General features: G+C 47.1%; 2 protein-coding genes across 5 annotated transcripts; both read left to right on the top strand.

Annotated features, from left to right (window-relative positions):
• The first annotated feature begins 608 nt into the window (after positions 1–608).
• arid1aa (AT-rich interaction domain 1Aa) lies at positions 609–17,234 on the top strand. Of its 4 annotated transcripts, none has more exons than XM_079274938.1 (19): positions 609–1,730; positions 5,429–5,653; positions 5,773–6,435; positions 7,411–7,651; positions 8,157–8,246; positions 8,347–8,517; positions 9,063–9,396; positions 9,518–9,663; positions 9,755–9,840; positions 9,950–10,159; positions 10,258–10,462; positions 10,646–10,781; positions 10,934–11,097; positions 11,205–11,409; positions 12,054–12,179; positions 12,691–12,793; positions 12,957–13,791; positions 13,903–14,033; positions 14,126–17,234. In XM_079274938.1, exons 1-19 carry the CDS (start codon positions 825–827, stop codon positions 15,968–15,970), a joined length of 6,822 nt encoding a protein of 2,273 aa, XP_079131064.1. In that variant the 5' UTR covers positions 609–824; the 3' UTR covers positions 15,971–17,234. The 4 variants fall into 4 exon arrangements, with proteins under 4 accessions (XP_079131064.1, XP_079131063.1, XP_079131062.1 ...); XM_079274937.1 differs by having other exon boundaries at positions 10,928–11,097; XM_079274936.1 differs by having other exon boundaries at positions 10,628–10,781.
• Positions 17,235–18,125: 891 nt separating this feature from the next.
• Positions 18,126–20,786, top strand: pigv (phosphatidylinositol glycan anchor biosynthesis, class V). The gene is made up of 3 exons (XM_079276319.1): positions 18,126–18,457; positions 18,680–19,846; positions 19,955–20,786. The coding sequence occupies exons 1-3, from the start codon at positions 18,389–18,391 to the stop codon at positions 20,240–20,242; spliced, it is 1,524 nt and encodes a 507-aa protein (XP_079132445.1). The 5' UTR covers positions 18,126–18,388; the 3' UTR covers positions 20,243–20,786.
• The last annotated feature ends 398 nt before the right edge of the window (positions 20,787–21,184 follow it).

Here is a 21,184-nt window from a genome sequence, read left to right as displayed (position 1 = left end):
ATATATATAACAATTACACAAGTAAGAATTATAACTGTGTATGTAGGCTTTATGTGCAAGCCAGGCTAAACCAACTCGGTCCATTGAATACCCATCTTGCAGTGTGCGCAGTACAGCTTCCCACTTGCAGCTGTGGTATCCACACCTGTACTATACATGTGGATTTGTGTGTATATATATATATATATATATATATATATATATATATATATATATATATATATATATATAAAATGAATGAATTACTTCTCATCTGTACTGATCACGAATGAAATGCACCATGCATATTAATATATTTGTAACACACAGCATCCTGAGTTGGTTTAGTCTATAGTTATTGTGTTGGTAACACAACATTACTCAGTTGTGAGAACATTAGACTGTCTTCATGTGAAGAAAATATTCCATGTATGAGTGCTCAAGAAAATGTGGTTGTATGAAGAAGAAGGAAAAAAAACCCAGTCCAGTCCGCATTGGAGCGGATACAGCTCGTGTTTTGCAGCCAACCGTGCGGCTCAGTAAAATGGCTGTATGTAGCGGAGCCTCGTGTTGGTTGGGTTCGCTCCCTGCTTCTACCCGGACTCAGTAACACAACTCCCACAACAATTTCTGTCGCTTTTTTACGCATTGTATGGAGCGTCCATCCTATTTCTAACCCGTTTACGGAACCGGAACCGGGATGGCAGCCGGATTCGGTCCGGTATAAGGGGTGGGAATGAATCGGCACAAGGATAGATGGTTATAAACAATTATTTATATTCAATGCTAGCTTTTGATTGTGACTGACTCGCGAGAGAGCTGGTGGTGGGGTGGGGGGGTATATCATGGCCGCTCAGGTCGCCACTCTTAACACTAGCCCGCCTTCCGAACTCAAAAAGCCCGATCGAGACCCCAAGGACGAGTCGGCACCGGGGGAGAAGCAGTCGGACAAAACGCAGCCCGGCTTGGACAGCGGATCGCCAGGCCGGGAGGATCTGCAGGACGGGGCCGACGGTGGAAATGCAGGGGGAGGAGGGGAACCTGAGATGAAGAACGGGAATGGGAACCCGCCCAGGGCTAACAATAATAACCAGAATGACTCTGTCGGACCGGAGGGAAATAACCACCCCGGTTTGGTGCATCACCACGGCACCGCGTTTCCTCCCTCTTCGTACGGATATAATCAGCACTACGGTCGGGCCCCTTTTCATCAACATGGCGGACAACAAAGCCCTGGCATGGCAGCTGCGGGTCCGGTCGTGCAGTCGAGCAACATGATGGACCCGTATCAACCTAATTCACACGAGCATGGCTTTTCAAACCACCAGTTTAACAATTACAACCCGTTCCCGAACAGGACTCCCTATCCCGGGCAGGCGTACGCCGTGAACTCCCCTCGCAGTACCCAGGCGCCGACAGCTGGGGGGCAGCCAGCTAACGTAAAGCATCAACCGCCACCAGCGGGAGGACCCACGGCGATGGCCGGATCTTACAGTAACCAGAGATATAACATTGGAAACCCCCAACCTACATCCACACCGACACTCAACAAGCTCCTAACCTCCCCCAGCTCAACGCGGGGATATCCAAACTACCCGACTAACGACTACAGTAGTCAAGAAGGAGCTAGTAAGGGACCAGCAGACATTAGCGGGCTGTATGGAGGGAGCAATCCGGGGTGGCAACAAAGAAGCCATCACCCGTCGCCTTTGAGCCCGGGAAGTGCCGGGCAGACGCTAGTAAGAAGCCAGGTAAAGTCACATTATTGCAGGAACATGTTTTGGGCTTTAGCACGTCTCCTTTCCTTCCTCCTAGCTAGTTCACAACGTAGCAGGCCAGCCATTGTCTGCTACTAGTTCGCAAAGACTCTAAAATGGCTGCCTCTCGTGTGTGTTTTTTTCTCCTTTACACCAGACCGTTAAATAATGATCGTTTAAAATACGTAGAGAAATGTATGTAACACTACACGAGTCTCGCTTGAAGAAGATATAAGTTGTTGCAACGATGTAAGGACGTTGAGGGAGCCAAGAAGGCCCGACTTTGAAAAGGGGCAAAAATACACAACGAAGAGCAGCGGCTGGTTTTTTCCCCCTATGATAGCTTCTCTATGCGTGTTATTTATTGAATTTACACCGTATTTTCTCATTACTGTACGTATACTATACGGTATATATATAGGGAACATTGTTCTCTCTCTCACACGCACATTAGTTTGTGATAGTTGCTTACAGTCATGATTATATCGTGTTCCTGCTCGAGAAGCTGTAATTTAGTGGCTACGACATTAGGAATGTGTTGCATGTCGAATCAGCCGCTCACGGTTAGTTAAATAGGCTCGCGTGGGTTCAGTTTAAATCCCCCAAAAATGTTGTGTAAGATATTATGGAAGGGTGTAAATTGTTACACTTTGATCATATTTGAATTAAATGGGTTTCCCTGTGCTGAAAAGCTGCTGTGCTCCCCCATGCATGTTGCCTGTAAACAGCCAGCTCAGCCATAGGAGTGAGTGACTGCAGATTGCACTGGGATTTGAATTGTGGAGGTAAAATCCTGCTGTCAAAGCCAGGAGATAGTTGGTCTTTGGTTGACATGCTAGCTGAAATCTGATTGGCTGCGCATCCGCTGCTCATGGCCATTTCTAATTGCATGTGATTCAAGGCAACAGTAGCTGATAAGAACACACATAATTAATTCACCCACGGGGTCACCAGAGCTGTCTCTGATCCATACTTAACCAACAACACGTCTAGTGTGGCAGCGAGTGGGTCATGGGTAATATTTTTAGTTTTAGTTGGTCTTTTGGCAAATATTTCCCTGCATGAGAATTATTAGCCGTTTGTTCCAACATGCATGCAGCAAGGTTGATGGATAATGTGAGAACTCATAGCTAACTGTGCTCTGCATCATTGTATATGTGTACATGAGTTAGGGCTGGGCGATAAATCGATTTAATCGATTAATTCGAATGTGTGCTTTAAGGCGATGTGTTTTATTGAAAATCGAGAAAATCGCCCCCACCCCTTTTTCCCGTAGTAGAGTGCGCGCGCATTGTTTACAAACTAAAACAATGGCGGCCAGCAGCTTCACTGCTGCCGCCGCCACCTCACAAAAACAACCCAGCATTTTGGAGACATTCACCAACTGTACTCCGCATGAGAAGAAGAGTGCCCGGTGGAAAGCCATCACGGATGCAGTCGCGATGTATATCGCAAAAGATATGGTGCCCATATACACCGTGGAAAAGCCGGGGTTTATTCACCGTCTCAAAGCTTTGGACCCCAGGTACGTGCTACCAAGCCGTAAACATTTTTCTGACGTTGCCTTGCCTCGGCTGTACAATAGTACACGCCAAAGGATCTCTGCGGAGCTGGAGGGGATGTCATTCTACTCCGCAACAACTGACCTGTGGTCCAGCAGGTTGACCCAGACACCGATCCACTTGACTGGTGGAAGCGTCACCAACTTAACTTTCCAAGGCTAAGTACTTTAGCAAAGAAATACCTCTCTGTGCCAGCTACAAGTGCCCCCTCTGAGAGGCTTTTCAGTGTGTGGGGGGGGGCATTGTTACATGCCACCGTGCATGCCTGAAGCCAGAGGCAGTAGACAGGCTTGTCTTCCTGGCAAAAAATATTTAGAAAAAACATGCACTACTGTTTAATACTGTTGGTTATGTTGTGAATGCACTTGATTTTGTTTACATGCACTTATTTACTGTGCAAAATATGTTATGTTGATGTTAGATCAGATGTTGCACTTTTGAAAATGTGAATGTTAAAGGGTCATATACATTTTATTTCATGCTGTGTTTGTATCAGTGTATTCAGTTAGAAAAGCTTACTGTAAAAAGTTACATTTGCACAGTTGTTTACAATGGAAGGCTACTATTTAATGCCATTTAATGTTATGTTTAATTTAATTTTATATTTAAATGATTCAGGCAAACAAAAGAGTGACCAAATACTTTTTGTATACTACAGGCACCTTTCTACAATGTTCAGGTTTTGTTTGCACTTTATTTTTATCAACCTACTTGGGAAAATCATCACAAAATAAAAGAAAAAATTGTTTTCAACAGCTTCTGTCATCTGCAAAAAATTTTGGGGGAAAAAAATCGATTTAAATCGTGAATCGGATTTTTTGTAAAAAAATCGGAGATTTTTTTTTTAGGCCATATCGCCCAGCCCTAACATGAGTGTACATGTTGTTTGTATCAAATACAAAAAAATAAAAATGCACACCAGCATTACTACAGTCATTACATGTTTACAACATAGTGACTTAAGACATTGCTGATCTTTACTACCATCTTCTATCAACATGGTTATTTATTTACACAGCACTATCTATGTTCACACATTACAGATTATGAGACATCTTTGTTTCACAGTATAACTTGCTACATAGCAAAAGGCAGAACTGACTTCTGTCTGTGAGGATGCGCGTGTGTGTGTGTGTGTGTGCTGCTGTGTCTGGCATGCCACACAAGTTTGACTGTGTGACTGCAAAGAATTCCCCCCAACCCCCCCCCCCCCCCCCAAGCCAATCAGAAGGCAGACCTCATCTCTCACTGACCAAGGGAGTTTCCTCTCTGTCTTATGCAGATTAGCCATGTGCTGCTCTTATTTATTTTACTTCATTGTCTTGGATCTGCAAAATGTCAGGTAAGGCCTTTTGCATACTAATTGTAAAGGGCTTTTGTTAAGCTGAGGACGCTCCTCTCGGCAAAGTGCACCAGTGGGAATTCACTTGATGTGAGGGGATACTTTCAGTTTTCAAGTAGACGCTCTCATGTCTAAATTATGTTAGAATTCCCCACCTTTCAGTGCCAAATCATTTTGGTGGAGGTGAGGGAATAATTGGATCCGAAATGGAAGTCCCATGTGGACGATTTAGACTCACCTAGTTTTTACCTGAGAAAGAATGTTCGTACTAACGGTTGGCTTATAGACAAGAGTATGCTCCTGTGCATTTTTGCACACTCCTGCTGTTGCGGAAAGTACTTCGTTCAATTCTGGTGTCATTCATTCAGAGCCAGAATGCCTTCTCCGGGGGAAAACAAACCCTACTTGGACCAGACTCAAAACAGGAGCACAGCTGGGATATGTTTAAGATTGGGCAGCCTGCCCTCCATTCGAAAGTGTATATATATATATATATATATAGCTCTGTTGACTTCCGAAACTATGGCAAAGTGAGGTGAAAAACAAATCGGGGTAATGAGCGTGGGAAAAAAAGCACAATTTACCCATTCATTGAAGTTTGTTTTTACACTTTAAGTATTGCAAAAGTTGCACACTGCAGTGTAGACACTGTACTGGTCTAATACAGTATAGGAAAGAGGGAGGCTGTGTGTCAGTTGTATCACTTGCTATTTACAGTTATCCTATGCTCTCTGGTTGTTGACTTAATGTATTTTCCCCGTTTTGTTTTTATTTATTTTTTTTACCAGGTCCAGCCACCTGGTCCTATGGACCCAATGGGAAAAATGAGAGGTCAAGCATATGGAGCAGGCAGTCCATACAGTCAACAGCCGCAGCAAGGGCCCCCCACAGGTCCACAACAGGGGCCCGGTTACCCTGGCCAGGGTTATGGCCCTCCAGGTCCTCAGCGATTCCCAGTGGGAATGCAAGGACGTTCCCCCGGTGGCATGAGTAGCATGCCATATGGTCCACAGGTATTTCACACGATTCATCTTATTCAGAAATAAGCCCCCAGTGTCTTCATTTTTATCAGTATTTGTGTTTTTTTTGGGGTTGGTTTGAAGTCTTTGTTGTTTTTGTGTATTCTGTGTAGATGGGATCTTATGGACAACAGGGACCAGGAGGCTATGGCTCTCAGGGCCAGGCACCATATTACGGCCAGCCGGGCCAGACTCCTCACCCAAGCCAGCAGCAAACCCCCTACTCCCAGCCCCCAGCTGGGCAACAGGGTGGCCCGACAACTTACCCGGGGCAAACCCACCCTCCGCCGACTTCTGCTCCACACACCCAGGGAGGACAGCCCTATCAGCAGCCCCACATGCCCCCACAGTCTCAGGGGCCACTGGCAGGCCCTCCCCAAGGGCCTCCACAGTCTCAACCCCCCTATTCCCAAGCCCCAGCCCCGCAGTCTGGCCAGTCTCTCTACGCCCAGCAGCAGGGTCCTCCCAGTCAGGCTCCGCAGCAGCAGCCAAGTTCCCAGGAACCCCCTGGATCACAGGGCCAGTCCAACTACCCAGGAGCCACACAGGGGCCTCAGCAGCCCCCCTCACAGCAACAGCAGCCACAGTCTCAGCCTCCACAGCAGCCACCGGGACACAGCCAACATCCACAGGGCCAACCTGCAGCGTACCCGCCGAACCCACAACAACAACAACAACAACAACAGCAGCAGCAGCAACAACAACAACAACAACAACAGCAGCAGCAACAAGCACAGCAGTCACCTTATCAGCGATTTCCTCCTCCACAACAGCAGGTACAACCCTCAGTCTGGGGTTATATTTGTGTGTGTGTGTGTGTGTGTGTGTGTGTGTGTGTGTTCACATGCATGTGACTCCGGCAGTATATTTAGGCATATGTTCTGATGTCTTTTAGGAGGTATCCCAGGACTCATTTCAGTCAAACACCCCTCCATCCACTCAGCCTAAGTCTGGCCCAGAGGACAGTCAAGGCCGCCCCTCCAGCCTCCCGGTCAGTTGCTTGTTATATCACTGCTGGAACATAAAAAGCCTTTTCCCACCGGCTTTTTTCTTTCCCCCCTCGAGTAAGAGCGCTACGTTTCTATTTATGTCCAGTAGTATTTGTAGTCACAACATAACTATTTGACTACTTATGAAATATATGACGATCTGAGGCTCGTTACATTCACAAACCCCCCCCCCCCACCCCCCCCAGTACGTGTCTGGTATCAATGTTTCGAAAGCGTTCCCTTCGCTGCATGTGTGTGTGTGGCTGCTGTGCTTTCTGTCCCTCGGTGGTTTGAGACTCTGTGTGTCTGCAGCACATTAGTGGCTGTTGAGAGACGGCTATTTGGAAAAGGTGCCGTGTGAATAAGTACATCTTAAACAAATGCAAGAGAGTTTTGTTTGTGTATTGAAATTACATGGCAGGGCTGCCGCAACATGCTGACTCGGCTCGCATCCTACAATCCACGGTAACCATGACAACCCCTGGCACTAATGCACACATTTCTTTTCTTTGAAAAAGATAAGTGTGTGTGTGTGGTATTTGTATGTGTGCCACTGTTATCTAAACAATGGAAAAGAAATTGCAACTCGCTAATACTACAGTGTGTGAAATTAACATTATAGTACTATAAAAAGAATGATGCTTAATTGTGCAAAATATAGTCTGTCAAAATACACAAGAGCTGAATTTGTAAAATTGTAGTAATTGTTTTGAATACCATGTTTGTTGACTCAATAGCTGCTCTTCTTGTGCGTGTTTTCAGGACCTGTCGGGGTCCATTGATGACCTGCCTACAGGCACAGAGGGGGCCCTGAGTCCCGGTGTGAGCACGTCGGGCGTGTCGAGCGGCCAGGGTGAGCAGAGCAACCAGCCTCAGTCGCCCTTCTCTCCCCACACCTCTCCCCACCTGCCAGGCATCCGGGGGCCCTCGCCTTCGCCAGCCGGCTCTCCTGCCGGCGCCAGCACACCCCGCACAGGACCGCTGTCGCCCGCCAACATGCCAGGTCACTCTCACACTGATACACAGATGACTACTAACAATTTCTGACACTTGTGATCTAGACACCCAATGATTTGGGCTGTAGGTCGTGATAACAAAACTATTACTATCATCATTGAATATCGTTGAACTGATTTAGTATCTGTAAAGTTAGAAAAAAACGTAGATCTGAAAACTTTTCTCATTTTCATCATCAAACAAACTCCCTTTTGGTTTCTTCCATGATCTCCGGGTCTCAGCTGCACTTAAATGTATTTAGGTTATGTTGGTTGCACTGTGGTCATCAACAAAACATGCATTTGTTGGGTCAGCGGAGTTGAAACATTACATAAGGCTTTGAGAACGGGTAGACAACATGGACGTGTTGGACAAAAAAATGAGCCGAATACTTACAAATACCATATTTGCGTTACCTGCCCTGTTTTTATATCCTCAGTGACTTGAAACTCAGTACTTGTATTGAACCATTTTTGAGCCCTCACTAACTTAACTTGCATATTATTGTTTAGGGACCCAGATGCCTCCGAGGCCATCAAGTGTGCTGTCAGATGGGAGTCTACATCCTGCAATGAGTCAGTCTCCTATGGCTCAGGACAGAGGTATGCTGCAGCCAAAGTGTTCATTATATGAACATGTCAAGAGTGTTTGCCAAAGCATCCGAGTCTGACCACTATGTCCCTCTTTCTTGCCGACTTCCAGGGTTTATGCAGAGAAACCCTCAGATGCCCCCTTATGGCTCTCCCCAGTCAGCCTCTTCACTGTCTCCTCGCCAGTCCTCCGGGGGACAGATGCACCCTGCGATGGGCCCATATCAGCAGAACAACTCAATGGGTGGCTACGGACAACAGGGAGGACAATATGGCCCCCAAGGTGTGCACTTTCTCATTGTCTTTGTCATGGTTTTACTTGTAGAGAGAGATTTAGTAAGTCTGTCAATTCTGATCTGATGTTGTGAAAATATTGAATGTGAAATGGCTTCTATAGGTGTTCTACTTAATTGACTGTCTGTTTGGGATGTTTGCTCTTGTGCATATCCCGTTAGACAAACCTATGGAATATATCTCCCCTGCCTCATAGGAATACCATGCTACCGTTGGTCCCTCCCTCTGACTCTGTGGCAGCTATTTATAGCTGTGAAGCAGAGAGTCAGCTGACGTAGCAGAGCCTCCTGTCAGTAGAGCTGAGACTGTGACGAAGGCTTGTTGCTCAGGGTGCATAGCTCTTCCTGCTAGCACACTGTAGGGAAACAGTCTGCCTCACACGGCTCTAAAGGAAAACACGCCAGCTATAACGATTACATTTTATTGCTCAACACAAATAAGCTCTGTGTTGCAGTGACTTTTATCAGACCCGTTTACAGTGAAAGCCAAGTGATTACTTTACCTGACTATGTTTTACTATAATATCATCCTTAGGTTATCCCCGGCAACCTGGTTATAGCAACATGCCCAACGCAAACTACACGGGGCCAGGCATAGGCCCAATGAACTCCATGGGAGGACAGGGTGGGGGACCGCCATATGCTGGCATGCCCCCGGGAAGGATGCCTCCTAATCAAATGGGAGCACGCCCCTATGGCCCCAATATGGGTCCAAATATGGGCCCCAGCATGGGTCCGAACATGCCTCCGAACATGGGCAACATGCCACCCCAGGTAGGCTCAGGAATGGGTCCTCCTCCGGGCATGAACAGAAAGCCCCAGGACCCCACTGCCATGCAGCACCCTGCCACCAACTCCATGCATAACAGGTTGGTCTATGATGGATCCTCAAGACCTCTGATTCTCACTGATGCTTGAGCAAGAGATACCTGACCCATACTTAGTTTTTTACGACGACTAAATGCTCCTTTTATTTTCTCCTCCGTCCAGGATGCCTGGTTACCCCAACATGACTCCAGGCATGATGGGCTCCGGCCCACCCTATGGCCCCCCCATGAACAACATGCCTGGAATGATGAACACTCAAGGTGGATCACCTTATCCTATGGGGCCAAACATGGCCAATAACTCCAGTGGTAAGTTGTACAGAGATAACCACACCCAGCTTTGTTCTCTTCTCAATGTGGTCATTTCACAGCTGAATCCAATCCCTGTTATTGTGTCTAGGTATGGCCCCCAGTCCAGAGGTGAACAATAAGATGAATAACAAAGTAGATGGGAGTGTAACCCCGAAGCCAGAGCCCAAACCGAAGGTAACCCGTCTACTACATGTTGTAACAACAGTATTTTTGAAAGTCTTTGAAAGTGAACACTTTTGAAGTTGCACTCGGGTTAATTTTTTTTAAATCTTGCACAATACAGAAGTCCAACTCTTCCACCACAACCAATGAAAAGATAACACGTTTGTACGAGTTGGGACCAGAGCCTGAAAGGAAGATGTGGGTGGACCGATTTTTGGCCTTCATTGAAGAGAAGGCCATGGGCCTGACCAACCTGCCCGCGGTGGGACGCAAACCCCTCGACCTTTTCCGGCTCTATATGTCAGTCAAAGAGATCGGAAGCATGGCACAGGTTAATATTATAATCTAAGTCCAAAATTCCAAGTCCAAATTCCCCTATTGTAATCTACATTCTAAAAACAATTGTCTCGTTTGTTCGTCCCCCCCCAGGTGAGTAAGAATAAGAAATGGCGTGATCTGGCCACTTCCCTGAATGTGGGTACATCCAGCAGTGCCGCCAGTTCTTTGAAGAAACAGTACATCCAGTGTCTGTACGCCTTCGAGTGCAAAATCGAGCGTGGTGAGGACCCTCCTCCTGAGATTTTTACAGACAACAAAAAGAGCCATGCTGCCAAGGTCCAGCCACCCTCTCCAGGTTAGAGCGCTACTCATGTAATCCTTCAACACGGTTTAAAGTGGAGTACCAATTCAGTAAACCGCACGCACTTTGAAATCAACAAACATGCACAACTTGCTGTGTTTGAGTGTCATTAAAGTCGCGTTCCATGTCTGTCTGCTCCTCTCTTGTTTCAAACTGAAGCGTCCCTCTGCTCCACAGCTGGGTCAGGCTCTCTGCAGGGCCCTCAGACACCCCAGTCCACCAGCAGCTCTATGGCCGAGGGGGGGGACCTAAAGCCTCCTACCCCAGCCTCCACTCCTCATACCCAGATGCCCCCCATGCCACCCGGGTCCAGGTGACTGTCGTTAAACAACCTCTGGTTTTGCCATTTGATTCTGAAAGACATTTTGATTTGATAAACTAATTTCGTTCTTGCCTTTCCGCCTGTCGCTCCCACTTATCTCCTAATTCCCCCTCCCCCTCCCCCCTGCTTCTCTCTAGGAGCAGCGTTAACCTGCAGGACCCCTTCTCTGACGGAAGTGACCCTGCTTTCCCTCGGAAGAACATGACGCCCAACTCCGCCTATCAGCCAGGCATGAACACGCCAGACATGCAGGGGCGCATGGGCACCTACGAACCCAACAAGGACCCCTTCGTTAACATGCGGAAAGGTGGGCACACTGAATGGATTATGTTATCCTAGAACCTAAAGTACTTCCTTAATTACCCGTTCAGTTAGTCAGCTCCTAATGGACTTTAATTCTGAATGCATTTCCAGTCGGGGAGCACTTTCTACCTGCTAACCCGGGCCCTGCCAGCGGGGTGGGCGACCAACAGCAGCAGCAACCGCCACAACAGCAGCAGCAGCAGCCGCCACAGCAGCAGCAGCAGCCTCCATTCAACAGAGGACCACCTGGGGCCATGGGCACGATGCCAATGGGGCCCAGACAGCAGTTTCCCTATGGACCAGGCTACGACAGGAGGTAAGAATCGTTGAATAGGAGACGGCATCTTCAAGGTCATTGAGCACTGTTTATTGTATCCGGCAGCTATTCTTATGATCAGACGCACCTCAAAGTGCAGGTCAAGAAAAGGATCTCTAAAGCTGATCTCTTCATATTATTTGATTGGAATTGAAATGCATGGGAATTGGTGATTGAGTGGATGATGTACTGTCAGGGATCGACAGTAATGTTACCAAATGGACACCAAAACCAAATACAATCTTCAAATTCAGTCAAACATGTCTGAAAATGTTTTAAAAGATATGTTTAGACTGTGGTACACAACCATGTATGCTATTTGTTGTTTAATTTTTGTGACAGAACGGTTGTGCACTGGATTTGTGCTGCTCTGACGAATCCTAACAGACATAAAAAGACTGATTGCCTGCTTACATGACTGGTAGTAGTCGCAGGCTTATGAGCCAGATAAAAATATGTATCCATTATATTTTGGCGAGTAGCTGATATTTAATTGCAACCAACGTATTCATGTTCATGATCGCAACCTTGGTTTATTCTCTTGTTGTTTTTTTATGAGCTCTAGCATAATTTGTATGTCTGTTCGCAAACAAAATATGGAAGAAAAAAAAAGCTTACCGGGTGTGTTGTTGTGGTTTAATCAGGTCGGAGCAAGGAATGGGCCCAGAGGGCAACATGGGAACCGGTGCTCCTCAGCCAAACCCGATGATACCTGCCAACGCCGACGCTGGGATGTATTCGCCAAATCGCTTCCCACCACAGCAGCCACGGTCAGTTCACGTTGCACTTATCAGTAAGCTTGAAGCTGCTTTCAAGGTGAAACTGTTCATTCTTCATATAAAACATCTAACCTTCAGTTCTGTTCTCTTACTGTACAATGTAGTTGGACACAATGCAATTGTTACGTTATTTCAACATTTATTATTTGTGACAAAATAACAGTAATACACATTACAATTGTGTTGCCGTCCTTCATGGGTGAAATATTCACTCCATATCTCTGTGTTCACAGCTCTTTGGTTTGGGCTTATTGTATGTGGGTGTGGTGATGTAAGCGCGGTTGAAATGTACTCAATTTGAAATTGAGTTAGTTAATTTAATATGAAGTAATTAAGTGTTTTGAGTGTGAAGCTGTAAACAAAAAGGAGCCCTGGATGTTTTTCGGTCACAAATTCATCACTAAGCATTGATGTTGACTGTGTGCATGACCATGACTCAATCCAGTGAGTTAGAGATGCAGAACGTTTTAATGTTCAAACTGACGAGGCTTAATGTGTGCAGGCATGATTCCTATGGTAATCAGTATGCTGGACAGGGAACGCCCCCTACAGGCTCCTATCCAAACCAGCAGCCTGGAATGTACCCACAACAACAACAACAACAGGTCAGGGATCCTTCTTCACCACGCTAACTCTCACTGTATTCGCTTTGTTTATCTTCTCTTCTTTGACTGTTGACACTGTTATGAACATTATATATTAATTCTTACATTTGTACGAACAATGGAGTTAAATACTTGTCTCTCCCTGTTCCTTTTTGACGTTTAGAGTTACAAGCGTCCTGTGGAAGGGGGTTATCCGCCAGCAAAACGTCATGAGACGGAGTACAGTGGGCCCTTCCATGGTGGACAACAACCGCCGCAACAGCAAGGAGGGGCCCCTGCACCCTCTTCAGGACAGCAGGAGCCGTACAATCAGTACAGCGGCACTGGGCCCTTCCCCGGTGCTGAACGCCGTCCACCTGGCCCCGGCAATCAGTTTCCCTTCCCCTTCGGCCGTGAACGCATGCAGGTAACGCCGGGGCCCAACGCTCAGCCCAACATGCCCCCTCAGATGATGCAGCCAGGGCCCGAGGGACTTCAGGCAGGTATGTGGCAGGGGCCGCGAGACATGAACTATCAGAACTACCCCAGCCGGCCGGGTGGCCCCGGGGGCCCACCCCAAGGACCCGGTTACCCTGGCATGAACCGCTCAGAGGAGATGATGTCATCAGAACAGCGCATGAATCACGATGGCCAGTGGGGGGGTCAGATGGGCCCGCGGCAGCCTCCTTATGGTCCAGCTGGGCCCGGGCAACCTATGCCTCGTTCAGTACAGTCCACCTACCAGCCCCTTCAGGGAGTGCAGAACCACATTCCACAGGTGACCAGCCCGGCCTCCATGCCCCGCCCCATGGATAGCAGGACATCGCCGCATAAATCTCCCTATATGCAGGGAGTAATGAAGATGCAGAAGGCCGGCCCCCCAGTGCCTGCATCTCACATAGTACCCGCTCCGGTGCAGTCGCCTCTCATAAGGCGAGACATGCCTTTTCCCCCAGGCTCTATAGAAGCGTCCCACCCTGTCCTGAAACCACGTCAGAGACTCACCGTGAAAGAAATCGGTACGACTATAGGTTATAGATGTTTATTTGTTATTTGCCGCCCAATGCTGCTTCGTCCAGCTATATTGTTTTAAGTTGTTGCTAAGAGGGTATCATTTGTGTTTGTCTTAGGAACCCCGGAGGCCTGGAGAGTCATGATGTCATTAAAGTCTGGTATGTTGGCTGAGAGTACGTGGGCCTTAGACACCATCAACATTCTCCTGTATGATGACAACAGTATTTCCACCTTTGAGCTCAACACGGTGAGACTTAACATTGAGCCCTTAATGACTCTTTATAACGATACACTATGCGATGTCTAATCTATTTTTTAATATCTGTGTTCTTTCTTCAGTTGCCTGGCCTACTAGAGTTGGTGGTTGAGTATTTCAGACGCTGCCTCATTGAAATCTTTGGCATCCTGCGGGAGTACGAGGTGGGAGACCCTGGCCAGAGGACACTACTCGATCCCGATGCCTTGAAACGAGACTGGGCCACCACGGAGGAAGAGGATCTGCGGGCTGAAGACATGGAACAAGAGGAAGGGGATGACGAAGAAGAGGAGGAACAAGAAACGGAGGGGCCAGCTCGTGTAAAAGAGGAGGAAGAGCAACAGCAGTGCTCAGAGTCTCGGGGTCAAGATGAGAAGACGGAGGATGAGGAGAGGAAGAGCAAGGGTTCTTCCTCTGACCAGACCGGCTCATTGCAATCCCTAGCTGCCCATGAGAGACCCAAACAGGCCAGCAAGTTTGACAAGTATCCCCTCAAAGTGGTACGAAAGAGAGACCCATTCACGACCGGCCAGTCCAATAATCACAGCAAACTGCAAGAGTTTGACAGCGGGTTACTTCATTGGAGCGCTGGAGGGGGAGACTCAACGGACCACATCCAGACTCACTTTGAACCACGCAAAGACTTCTTGGAACCACGAGCGCGGATATCTGTGCCCTCAAGTCTGCTGAAGAGACGAGTCCCAGAAGAAGTGTGTCTGGAAAACTGTTTGCCAACCGAGGGAGAGAAAAAGAAGAATCAAGAGGAAGAAGAGACCTCTTCCTCACAGAAGGCCAGCCCCTCCCTCAGCAGTGAGGAGGAGAGGAAAACGGATTCTGAGACAAAGACGGTTGATAAAGTCGATGAAAGTCACCAGGAGAGTAACGGACCCATTCCTTCCCTCGACAGTGTTTTAACCCAGATGACCGGCGTCATCCTGGAGGACGAGCCTCACAGCAAAGATGAAGGGCCGCTCATTGCACTGGCTAACTGGCAGGATTCTTTAGCCCGCCGCTGCGTTTGTGTCTCCAACATTGTCCGCAGCCTCTCCTTTGTGCCAGGCAATGACCACGAGATGTCCAAACATCCAGGGCTGCTGCTGCTACTGGGACGCCTGATCCTGCTCCACCACAGGCACCCCGAGCGCAAACAAGCTCCCCTCACCTATGAGAAAGACGAGGATTCAGAAGAAGGAATGGGCCAAAGGGATGAGTGGTGGTGGGACTGCTTGGAGCTCCTGAGGGAGAACACGCTGGTCACTTTGGCGAACATCTCGGGCCAACTGGACCTCTCCATCTACCCCGAGAGCATCTGCTTGCCTCTGTTGGATGGTCTCCTCCACTGGGCCGTCTGCCCATCAGCAGAGGCCCAGGACCCCTTCCCCACCGTAGGCCCCCACAGTGCTTTGTCACCCCAGAGACTGGTCCTGGAGACGCTAAGCAAACTGAGCATCCAAGACAACAATGTGGACCTCATCTTGGCCACTCCGCCATTCAGTCGGTTGGAGAAGCTATACGGGAACCTGGTGCGGCTGATTGGGGACAGGAAGGTGGCGGTCTGCAGGGAGATGGCTGTGGTCCTGCTGGCCAACCTGGCCCAGGGTGATACCGTGGCGGCCCGAGCGATCGCCATTCAGAAAGGAAGTGTGTGCAACCTGCTGGGCTTCTTGGAGGATAGCCTGGCTGCCACGCAGCTCCAGCAGAGCCAGAGCTCTCTACTACACCTACAGGGGATGCACTTCGAGCCCACAAGCCCGGACATGATGCGGCGAGCGGCCCGGGCTCTGCACGCCTTAGCCAAGGTGGAAGACAACCACTCAGAGTTCACACTACAAGAGTCCCGACTCCTTGACCTTTCAGTGTCTCCCCTAATGAACTCGCTGGTTTCTCATGTTATCTGTGATGTACTTTTTTTGGTTGGCCAGTCATGACAGCTGTAGGGAGCCGTGGCTCCACATTTTGGGGTTTTTAATCCCCCATTCCCCCTCTTCCCTGGAAACCCGGCTTGTGTGTAACAGGGCAAGGAAAGTTCAAGTGACTGTGTTTAATTTATGAAAATCCATCAGACTCCCATTCTCTGAGCCCTCCCCAGGCCGTCCCTGCTCGAGGAGGGTACTCGCAGAGCTGTGGTGGATTACAAACCAGAGAGACGCCCGCATAGTGACACTACTTGTAACATGAACGCCAACTGGACGACACGGAGTAGAGCGCCACGTTTGGGAGACTCTTCTGCACTTGGGGGGAAAAAAGTACTTTTTAAATAAAGATAAATAAATGAATAAATAAATAAATAGCTGAAAAACAAAAACTGTAACCAAAGTTGCTGTCTCGTTTACAGTGAGTTTGGGAGACGGTGTGCCCTAGCTCTCCCCTCGAGGGCACAATGAGTCTGTAACTGGTTGAAGTTCGGAGGTGAAGCAGACTGACAAGTGGCCTACTGGTTATAGTTGCTGTAGTTGGATTTTCACCAGTCAGCCCGACAGTAGACTAAGTGCTGTCAATAGACTCCTTCACCGGGGAGGCCTGTGCCGTGTGCAGTAGATTGTAGGACATTTTCTGTACCGTACTGCTCTTGAGTGTAAGCATTCTGTAAACACACGTTTCACACAGAAGCAGAAGATGCAGCTCTTCTAGAGTTTTGAGGTCATTTTTAGTTTGGTGTTCAACAGAAAATGGCTTTCTTCCCCAAAGTATCAAGAACCTACAACACCCTTACCTCCTCTTATCCCTTGATTGTATGAATACCCTTATGAAAAGAAATCACATCTTAGGACTGGTTTTCAACTTCAAATACAGCTTTGCTGTGGTGTATATATAATGTTGTACATTACACTTCCTTTATCTGTGTCTGTCTCTGTCTGTGTCACTATTCTCACACTTGTTATTGGTGAGGGATTGAGGCGGACGCGAGTTTGGTCCCCACCGATTCGACCCACACCTCTGGTCTCTCCACAGATCCGTAGTACGACAGACACGGCTCAAACCTGTTATCTCCTGGTACAACAAAAATAAACTAGATGAAGTACACATTTGACAATTTTTCTTCAGTCATGGATTCTGCATATTTGTATTTCAGACTATGTAGCTAAGACAACATGTAAATTCCTCCCTTTCCGTTTTTTGGCTCAATGAATATCATTTATTCAGTATGAAATCTTTATACTATATGTTCCACGTGGTAAGAATAAATGTACATTAAATCTTCGTAAGCTGTTTGATGGTTTTGTTCTTCTGAAATGACGACGAACGAGTCAAACTAGTGTTCATTCACATAAGATTGGGTTCAAACGAATTTCTGAAATGCATGCGTCTTCACTTCAGTGCTCAGGATACATGGTCCTACTAGGTAGGTGGACTACACTGTTACGTTAGCTTTATCACCCTTTCACTAAGATAACTGCATACATGTAAAATAATATAACATAAAGGCCTCCATGATGACTGCGTGAAGGCTTTCTCCCTGCATTAACTCCATATAACAGCATTATGCTCCATGTCAGCCTAACATTTCATCTTATACCGTCTTCGGGGTCCAAACAGACAATGAATTTGGAAACCACTTCATGTCCATTTTAATTAACATCAGATCTCAAAGAAACGCATACAAAGACTATTGAATCCACATTTAGGAGGGTGCTTAAAAAGGCACGTGCGAAATATTCACCTTAAATCCCATCAAATTTGAGAGATTAAAACGACAGGAAAATGCAACGTCCTCACATGTTTTGAATGAAGAATAAAATACCTGCACCACTTGAAAAACCAGTCCATGACACAGAGTGGTGTGGAGCTCCGCCTGCTGGGGAGAAAAATATAATCCACCCGTCACGTGACCAAGAGATCTGAGACACGACGTCAAATCAAAGCTGATGTACGTTTACAAAAGGCAAGTCAATATGATCTAAACTATGTCGATAATATTTTACCACACTCATGCTGTTAGAGGGATCATTAATTGCGCGTGTAGCAGAAAACACAGGCGTTCTTCTCATCTGGGCTGATTCAACTTTTATTTTTGAAATGACTTCGGTGACACCGGAAGTGAAAAGAGCCATTCGAAACTGCTGCAGGATGAGGATGTGAGGACAAAGATTGCACCTGAGCGAAAACAAACACTGACTGACGAGTAGTTGTCCAACTAAATTACTTGTTTTTTTTTTCAACCCTCCACCTGAATATAGTCAAACCAATGAAAACGCGAAACTTCGGAATCTCCGTCGCCGCATATTGTTCTCCTGGTTCCCTATGTTTCATAGAAACTATGACGGATCCAGCAGTGACCGTCTCGTAGCAGCGACAATGCTCAGGCCCGTCACAACCGGCTACTTCAGTGTGTCTCCGTCACAGCAATGACTATGGATGTCAGAGCAGTTCTGGAGTTCGCCACCATCACCAGGGGCCTGTCACTGTTTTTGCAGGTAAGCTTGAGCCAAGTTGGATGTTTCTGACAATACGCATAGTTTTTACAGCAATGTTTTGTTAACCTTCATTTCTGAGTGGTGGCTCGGGCAATACACACAGTATGTGTTAAGTAGGTCACAGACAAAGTGACTGTACACTTGTGTGCTTTTGTTTCTCTACATAGCAAAGCCGCATGGTGGCAGGATTTATTTTTAATGTTGCTGACTATTTCTCCTCAGGCCGTCTTCAATGCTGTCATCCCTGATCATGATGCTGAGGCGTTCAGGCCCCCAAGGACAGAGGAGCCCCTGTACCTGGACTCTGCAGTGGAGTGGTTGTTGGGCGGCCTCTCTCACTGGGATGCCGAGCACTTCCTCTTCATCGCTGAGAGGGGATACCTTTACGAGCACAACTTTGCTTTCTTCCCCCTCCTGCCCGTCGTCCTGCGAGGCCTGGCGGAGACGCTGCTGTGGCCCCTGAGCAGCTGGCTGAGTGTGCGGGGGCGTCTGCTGGTGGCCGTGGCTCTGGGGAACAGTGCCCTCTTCCTGTTGAGTGTGGTCGCCCTGTATGCGCTGAGTAGGATAGTCCTTCAGGACAGGCGCCTCGCTCTGCTCTCCAGCCTGCTCTACTGCATCACACCAGCCAACGTCTTCATGACCGCCGGGTACTCGGAGAGCCTGTTTGCCGCGCTGACATTCGGTGGTCTGTTCCTCCTGGAGAAAGGATTCACCTTCCGAGCTTGCCTGGCCCTGAGTATAGCCACTGCAGCACGATCCAATGGACTTGTCAACATTGGGTTCATCCTGTACCTTCCATCCCTGCACGCTATTTGTCAGATTCGTGTGTATCGAACGACGACAAAAGGCTGCAGTAAAGTCTTCTGCTATATTTGGGCCGTCGTCTGCGTCCTGCTCACCTCCCTCTTGGGAACTGCAATCATTGCCCTTCCCTTCTGTGCTTTCCAGTACTATGGGTACAGGACGTTTTGCACACCGTCCGTCTCCCTGGAGCGGATCCCCCCCGCTCTCCTGTCTCTGGCCGAACTGAAGGGCTATCGGGTTCCAGATGAAAACGGTCCGCCGCCCCTCTGGTGCATGAGACCTCTCCCCCTGCTTTATTCTCATATCCAGGATGTTTATTGGGATGTGGGCTTCCTCCGCTACTTTGAGCTGAAGCAGATACCAAACTTCATCCTGGCTCTACCCATGGCCACTCTCGGCATAATGGCAGCTTATGCGTATTTTCAAGCCAATCCAGAAATGTGTCTGAGACTCGGACTCTGGGAGACGGGTGCAAGTAAAGGACTCGACAAACCCACGCCGGGGTTGTTCAACTCCAGAGTGTTTGTTTATATTGTCCATTCAACAGTACTTCTGGTGTTTGGGACACTGTGCATGCATGTGCAGGTAAGTCAATTATACAACCACCTTCTTGTGGTTTGTTCACACATCTGTGTGTGTGTGAGGAACAACTGTTAATTTCTACTCCTTCCCCTTTTGAATCTCCATTTCTAGGTTCTAACCAGATTCATGGCCTCCTCGTCTCCCGTGCCTTTCTGGATAAGTGCTCACCTGCTCCTCCTCAATGAGCCACTTCTCCATCGAAGGAAAACATCAAATCCCAATGTTCAGCTACAGGCACATTCCAGAAACGGATGCAAGCACAGACCTCAAAACCCCATTATTGCACTGCTGCCCCACTTTAAAACCTGTTCTCCCACCACACAGAGCATCCTGGGATACTTCCTCTCTTACTGGGTGCTGGGCCTGGCACTGCATTGTAACTTCCTGCCATGGACATGATTTAAGAGATTACTCTGACCTTTTTAAATGCAATATGTCTTTGTATGACTGGGCAATATACATCATATGTTAAATCACACACAGGTGTTATTAAAGTACATCAACAGTCCATTTCTGTTATTCCAGCAATTGTGTATTGCAATAGCATTGCAAAGAACATAACTGTATACAGGAATGCAGCGTTTATTTAATAAAAAAAATATGAATTCACGAACCTCTGTTGAGGTAATTTAATCCAAAGAAAAGAAAGATGACTTGTATTATAATTATCTCGCACAGTCCTACATAGAACTCACTGACACAATTACATTTTTTATGCTGATTTAGTCGTGCAATAGTCAACCGGTTTGATTTGAACATCTCAGTTAAATGTCTTTGAGAACAAACTGACATGTATTATAATACAATATTTCTGAAACTTAGTTGAACACTGTTTGGTTGTAAATATTGGGAAGACGATATGGTTGTACTTGGAAAAACAAATATTTTAATTTCTTGCTGAGGTCTTGCTGAAGCATAGCATTTGATGTATTCTATAGTTTAATATAGCACTGCATGTTTGGAAGAATTATTCCAAGTTATAGTTTGGGAATATTTGAATGTGAATGACAAAAATAAAGGTTTTGTTGCTGTAAAAGAATCTTCAATATCGTTTTATTTTCATGTGAAAGTTAAAAACCTTTTCTTTAGGCGTTAATGTAAAACGTCTGTATTGGGTTTTGTTGTAGAGAACCAAAGTTAGACCGGCAAGTTTACTCTTCAATTTAAGATTAAACTAATTGTGATAAATCCAAACAACATATGTGAATTTATGTTCATGGTGTATGTTACTGTACAGACATGTCAAGTCTCAAGTTGCCCCCTGATGCTTACAGATATCTCTTTAAGACCACTAGAGGCTGCTGTCACTCCTAAAACTACTTAGTTCACTGCCCAACTCCA

Source organism: Melanostigma gelatinosum (assembly GCF_949748355.1).
Source record: "Melanostigma gelatinosum genome assembly, chromosome: 9".
NCBI lineage: Eukaryota > Metazoa > Chordata > Actinopteri > Perciformes > Zoarcidae > Melanostigma > Melanostigma gelatinosum.
Note: the sequence above shows the minus strand (reverse complement) of the source record. Positions and strands in the feature narration are given on the sequence as shown.